At 59.9% G+C, this 6481-nt stretch overlaps 1 protein-coding gene across 1 annotated transcript; it reads right to left on the bottom strand.

The window, feature by feature from the left end:
• Window positions 1-298: 298 nt before the first annotated feature.
• LTA (lymphotoxin alpha) lies at window positions 299-5701 on the bottom strand. Its single transcript, XM_077832819.1, has 5 exons — window positions 5669-5701; window positions 1834-2106; window positions 1191-1236; window positions 960-1025; window positions 299-705 (listed from the first exon to the last, which is right to left on the bottom strand). The coding sequence occupies exons 1-5, from the start codon at window positions 5699-5701 to the stop codon at window positions 299-301; spliced, it is 825 nt and encodes a 274-aa protein (XP_077688945.1).
• Window positions 5702-6481: the final 780 nt, after the last annotated feature.

The following is a 6481-nucleotide window of genomic DNA, read 5'->3' as shown; positions in this document are numbered from 1 at the left end:
AGGGGGGAGTGTATGTGTGCAGAAAATTTGGGGGTACATTAACTGGAACCCCCACAATATTTTGAGCATCCTCTTAAACCCCGTGGCTGTTCTTACACCTCCAACCCCACATTGAAGAGCACTGATCCCAGGGGTGCCCCGTCAATAAGTGCACCCCAATAATTTTGGGGTACAGTAAAGTGAAACCCTTCAAATCTTTCAAAGACCCCCGCCCGTGCACTGGCCCAGCAGCTCCAGACCACCCTCAGTGCAGAAGGGGGACCCCACCCCAAAAAAACAGCACGTGCGTCCCACCAGGTCAGAGGGCAAACGCTCCGAACGACAAAGTGCCCTGGCCCGCCAGCAGATGAGCCTCCCCCTCCGTCTGTGTGGACAGCCGGTCCCCCTGCTGCAGGGCAAAGGCTGCCCCCTGGCGGAGGGACCGGTACCAGGGGGCCCTCCCGGGGCAGGCCGTTTTGTGGGCGCTCAAGATGGGGACGTCTTGGGGGTAGGTGTTGGAGAAGAGCAACACGCGGTGGGCCAGGATCAGGGGCTCGTCCCCCGCGGGGCAGGCGGCCCCCAGGAAGGACGCCTGGAAGTAGACGAAATACGTCCCCGAGGCCGGCACCACCAGCGAGTCGTTGGCCAGGCGGAAGCCCCCCTGGGTGAAGGAGGCGTCGACGTCGCTTCGCCAGCGGAGCCGCTCGCCGGAAGTGCTGGGGTGGCCTGTTGGGAGAGGGTAGAGAAAGGAGAGGTGGGTTTCAAACCAACGGCTGAAGGGTTCACCCGCCTGGCGGGCGGATCAGGCCGCAAACAGCTGAGAAAAAACAGACATGGGGAAAACATTGTTTCTACCACTGTTCTAACCGGCACCTGCAGTGCGGTTCACTTCCGGCCTCTGCCAGCAGAGGGCATCGGAGAGGGACCCTCCCAGGGGCATAGAGAAATGCAGGAAGCGTCCCCCAAGTCCAGCGACTCACCTATAAGATGGGCTGCGGGCGAGTGGGTCCGGCCGGCGCGTTGCCCCAAGGAGATCCAGGAGGCAGCTGTTGGGAAAGACAGAGACGGTTCATTGCCATGGCCAAGGACAGACTCGGGGGCGGGGTGGGGGGCAGAGCCGGACTCCTGGGTTCCCTGGAATGGATTCCAGACAAGAGTCCAGTTTGGGGTTGGGCTGGGGGGAGCAGGTGTGTATGGGGGGAGTTACTTACCGGCGTCTTCAGAGCCTCTGACCCCCCCTCCAGCCTCATCTTCCGCCTGTAAATGAGGGGGGAATGCCATGATGAAGCTCTGCCGGTGCCCCTCACTCCCGACCCGCAGCCCCCTGCCAGCCCAGCCCTGCCCCCCCCAGCCCTGCCGGTGCCCCTCACTCCCGACTAGCAGCCCCCTGCCAGCCCAGCCCTGCCCCCCTAGCCTTGCTGGTGCCCCTCACTCCCGACCCACAGCCCCTGCCAGCCCAGCCCTGCCCCCCCCCAGCCCTGCCGGTTCCCCTCACTCCCGACCCGCAGCTCCCTGCCAGCCCAGCCCTGCCCCCCCCAGCCCTGCCGGTGCCCCTCACTCCCGACTAGCAGCCCCCTGCCAGCCCGGCCCTGCCCCCCCCAGCCCTGCCGGTTCCCCTCACTCCCGACCCGCAGCTCCCTGCCAGCCCAGCCCTGCCCCCCCCAGCCCTGCCGGTGCCCCTCACTCCCGACCCGCAGCCCCCTGCCAGCCCAGCCCTGCCCGCCCCAGCTCTGCCAGTGTCCCTCACTCCCGACCCGCAGCCCCCTGCCAGCCCGGCCCTGCCCCCGCAGCCCTGCCGGTGCCCCTCACTCCCGACCCGCAGCCCCCTCCCAGCCCGGCCCTGCCCCCCCTTACCTTTCTCTGGAAGTACCCGTACAGCACTGTGCCCAACAGCGCCCCCAGCAGGAGAAAGCAGGTGCCGCGAAGCAGATGCCAGCAGAGATCCCTGCGGCTCTTGGGCCCCAGCTCCAGCAGGAGGGGCCCGGCCCGCTCTGGCTCGGGCTCCATGGGTGGGGGGCTGAGCCGGGAGGCTGAGGGGGCTGGCGGGGAGAGCGGAGCCGGGAGACCTTGTGGTGGAGGCGAGGCGGCTGGAGGAGCCTGTGGCGAGGCTGCTGCCTGGCTCAGCCTCTTTATAGGGGAAGGAGGCCTCAGGCGAGCTGAGGTCAGCGGGGGAACCCCGGCGTTCGGGGAACAGGCGCGGACGTGACCTCGCATGTGAGACAGAAACAGAGAGACTGATTCACGTCCTCTGGCTGGCAGGGGCCCCAGGGCTCACACAGACAGACAGACAGACAGACAGACAGATGGGGCATGTCTGTGGATAGATAGATGGATGGATGGATGGATGGATGGAGGGGGTGTCTGGGGATAGATGGATGGATGGATGTGGGGGGTGGATGGATGGATGGGTAGGTAGAGGGGATGTCTGGGATGGCTAGATGGACGGATGGAGGGGGTGGATGGATGGAGGGGGTGTGTGGGGATGGATGGATGGGATGGATAGATGGATGGATGGATGGAGGGGGTGGATGGATGGATGGGTAGGTAGAGGGGATGTCTGGGATGGCTAGATGGACGGATGGAGGGGGTGGATGGATGGATGGTTGGATGGATGTGGGGGGTGGATGGATGTGGGGGGTGGATGGATGCATGGGTAGGTAGAGCTGGTATCTGGGGATGGATAGATGGATAGATAGATGGATGGAGTGGGTGTGTGTGGATAGATAGATAGATAGAGGGGGTGTGTGGGGATAGACAGATGGATGGATGGATGGAGGGGGTGGATGGATAGAGGGGATGCATGGATGGATGGATGGAGGGGGTGTTTGGGGATGGATGGATGGATGGAGGGGATGGATGGATGAATGGATGGATAGATGGATGGGTAGGTAGAGGGGGTGTCTGGGGATGGATGGATGGATGGATGGATGGATGGATGGGGGGGTGGATGGATGGATGGGTAGGTAGAGAGGATGTCTGGGATGGCTAGATGGACAGATGGAGGGGGTGGATGGATGGAGGGAGTGTAAGGGGATGGATGGATGGATGGATGGATGGGATGGATGGATGGATGGATGGAGAGGGTGTCTGGGGATAGATGGATGGATGGATGGAGGGGGTGGATGGATGGATGGGTAGGTAGAGGGGATGTCTGGGATGGATAGATAGATGGATGGAGGGGGTGTGTGGACAGATAGATAGATAGAGGGGGTGTGTGGGGATAGACGGATGGATGGATGGATGGATGGAGGGGGTGGATGGATGGATGGATGGATGGAGGGGGTGGATGGATGGATGGATGGATGGATGGATGGAGGGGGTGTGTGGGGATGGATGGATGGATGGAGGGAGGGGGTGGATGGATGGATGGGTAGGTAGAGGGGATGTCTGGGATGGCTAGATGGACAGATGGAGGGGGTGGATGGATGGATGGATTGATGGAGGGGGTGTCTGGGGATAGATGGATGGATGGAGGGAGGGGGTGGATGGATGGATGGGTAGGTAGAGGGGATGTCTGGGATGGCTAGATGGACAGATGGAGGGGGTGGATGGATGGATGGATGGATGGAGGGGGTGTGTGGGGATGGATGGATGGATGGATGGATGGATGGATGGATGTGGGGGTGGATGGATGGATGGGTAGGAAGAGGGGATGTCTGGGATGGCTAGATGGACAGATGGAGGGGGTGGATGGATGGAGGGGGTGTGTGGGGATGGATGGATGGATGGATGGATGGATGGATGGATGGAGGGGGTGTCTGGGGATAGATGGATGGATGGATGTGGGGGGTGGATGGATGGATGGGTAGGTAGAGGGGATGTCTGGGATGGCTAGATGGACAGATGGAGGGGGTGGATGAATGGAGGGGGTGTGTGGGGATGGATGGATGGGATGGATGGATGGATGGAGGGGGTGGATGGATGGATGGGTAGGTAGCGGGGATGTCTGGGATGGCTAGATGGACAGATGGAGGGGGTGGATGGATGGATGGGATGGATGGATGGATGGATGGATGGATGGAGGGGGTGGATGGATGGATGGGTAGGTAGAGGGGATGTCTGGGATGGCTAGATGGACAGATGGAGGGGGTGGATGGATGGAGGGGGTGTGTGGGGATGGATGGATGGGATGGATGGATGGATGGATGGATGGGTAGGTAGAGGGGATGTCTGGGATGGCTAGATGGACGGATGGAGGGGGTGGATGGATGGATGGATGGATGGATGGGTAGGTAGAGAGGGGGTCTGGGGATGGATGGGTAGTTAGATGTGTGTGGGGATAAATAGATTTCTAATCCATGCAGCCTATTACAAGCTCTGGGAGGAGCGTGGGGCGTAGGGGTGAGAGCAGGGGGATGGGAGCCAGGACTCCTGGGTTCTCTCACTGGCTCGGGGAGGGAAGGGAAGGGGCGGGGGTGACCGTGCAGCGAGGGAGCTGCCTGACCTCCTGTCTGGGGGAAGCCCTGTTTCCCCTTTCGTTTGGTCCCAGGCTTCCATGCCCCAATCCGCGAGTGTCCGGAAATCGGCAGGTGGTGCCAGGACAGCCACTGCCCAGGGCTGGGCCCCCCGGCAGCCCGTGCCCGAGACGTGGGTTGCACGGCCCGGCTGGGGAGATGCAGCCGCTCCCACTGTGCATTCTTTGCGGGCTCAGACCCCCTTGCTCCCTTTGGGGTGTCGGGACCCCATTGTCACAAGGGGGCCTAGGGATCATTAAACCCCAGCTGGGGCTGGGTCTTGGGGCTCCCTGTATAACTAGTCCCTGTGGCCCACCCCAGAGCCAGCTGCATCTCAGCACTGGGTGAGGGGTCCCTGGGTAACCAGCCCCCGCACCCCACCCCAGAGCCAGCCGCAGCTCAGTGCAGGGCCAGGGGTCTCGTAGACTCATAGATATTAAGGTCGGAAGGGACCATTATGATCATCTCGTCCGACCCCCTGCACAACGCAGGCTGCTGAATCTCACCCACCCACTCCTGCGATAAACCTCTCCCCTCTGTCTGAGCTACTCAAGTCCTCAACTCCTGGTTTAAAGACTTCAGGGAGCAGAGAATCCTCCAGCAAGTGACCCGTGCCCCATGCTGCAGAGGAAGGTGAAAAACCCCCAGGGCCTCTTCCAATCTGCCCTGGGGAAAATTCCTTCCCGACCCCACATATGGTGATCAGCTAAACCCTGAGTATGTGGGCAAGGCTCACCGGCCGGACACCCAGGAACGAATTCTCTGTCGCAACGTGGATCCCACCCCATCGAGCATCCCATCACAGGCCACTGGGCCTATTAACCATGGATGGTTAAAGATCAATTAATTGCCAAAACCATGTTATCCCATCATACCATCTCCTCCATAAACTTATCGAGTTTAATCCTGAAGCCAGATAGGTCTTTTGCCCCCGCTGCTCCCCTTGGAAGGCTGTTCCAGAATTTCACTCCTCTGATGGTTAGAAACCGTCGTCTAATTTCAAGTCTAAACTTCCCGATGGCCAGTTTATATCCATTTGTTCTTGTGTCCACATTGGTATTGAGCTTAAATAATTCCTCTCCCTCTCCGGTATTTATCCCTCGGATACATTTGTAGAGAGCAATCCTATCTCCCCTCAGCCTTCCTTGGGTTAGGCTAAACAAGCCAAGCTCGAGTCTCCTTTCATAAGACAGGTTTTCCATGCCCCGGATCATCCTAGTAGCCCTTCTCTGTACCTGGTCCAGGTTGAATTCATCCTTCTCCAACATGGGGGACCAGAACGGCACCCACTATTCCAGGGGAGGTCTCACCAGTGCCGTGTATAACGGTGCTAACCCTCCTTATCTCGGCTGGAAACACCTCGCCGGATGCCTCCTAAAACCGCATTGGCTTTTTCAACGGCCACATCACGTTGGCGGCTCGTAGGCATCCTGTGGTCAACCAATACTCCGAGGCCCTTCTCCTTCTCTGTTACTTCCAAGTGATGCCTCCCCAGCTTATAACTAAAATTCTTGTTATTCATCCCCAAATGCCCGGCCTTGCACTTCTCACTATTCCTATTCCTGTTCCTCCGGTGTACAAGGTCCTCCAGGTCCTCCTGTAGGATGTCCCGGTCTCTCTCTAAATTGGCAATACCTCCCGGCTTTGTCATCCGCAAACTTCATTAGCACACTCCCGCTTTTTGTGCCGAGGTCAGTAATCAAAAGATTAAATAAGATTGGTCCCAAAACCGATCCCTGAGGAACTCCACTGGTAACCTCCCTGCAGCCTGACAGTTCACCCTTCAGTGTGACCCGCCGTCGTCTCCCCTTTCACCAGTTCCTTCTGCACCTTTCAGTGTTCATACTGATCCCCAACTTTTCCAATTTAGCTCCTAATTCCCCATGTGGCACCGTATCAGACGCCTTCCTGAAATCGAGGTGAATTAGATCCACTGCGTAACCAGCCCCCGCGCCCCGCCCCGGAGCCGGCCCCAGCTCCGTGCAGGCCCAGGGGTCCCCGGGTAACCAGCCCCCGCGCCCCGCCCCGGAGCCGGCCCCGGCTCTGTG

Source organism: Eretmochelys imbricata, chromosome 14 (assembly GCF_965152235.1).
Source record: "Eretmochelys imbricata isolate rEreImb1 chromosome 14, rEreImb1.hap1, whole genome shotgun sequence".
Taxonomy (NCBI): Eukaryota; Metazoa; Chordata; order Testudines; family Cheloniidae; genus Eretmochelys; species Eretmochelys imbricata.
Note: the sequence above shows the minus strand (reverse complement) of the source record. Positions and strands in the feature narration are given on the sequence as shown.

What these genes read in the sequence shown, in the direction of transcription:
- LTA (XM_077832819.1), bottom strand. Translation starts at nt 5,701, where the DNA reads ATGTTGGAGAAGGATGAATTCAACCTGGACCAG. An exon ending in ATGAATTCAACCTGGACCAG is followed by an intron (nt 2,107 to 5,668) that starts GTACAGAGAAGG and finishes TCCCCTATAAAG; the next exon opens with AGGCTGAGCCAGGCAGCAGC. An exon ending in ACGGGTACTTCCAGAGAAAG is followed by an intron (nt 1,237 to 1,833) that starts GTAAGGGGGGGC and finishes CCTCATTTACAG; the next exon opens with GCGGAAGATGAGGCTGGAGG.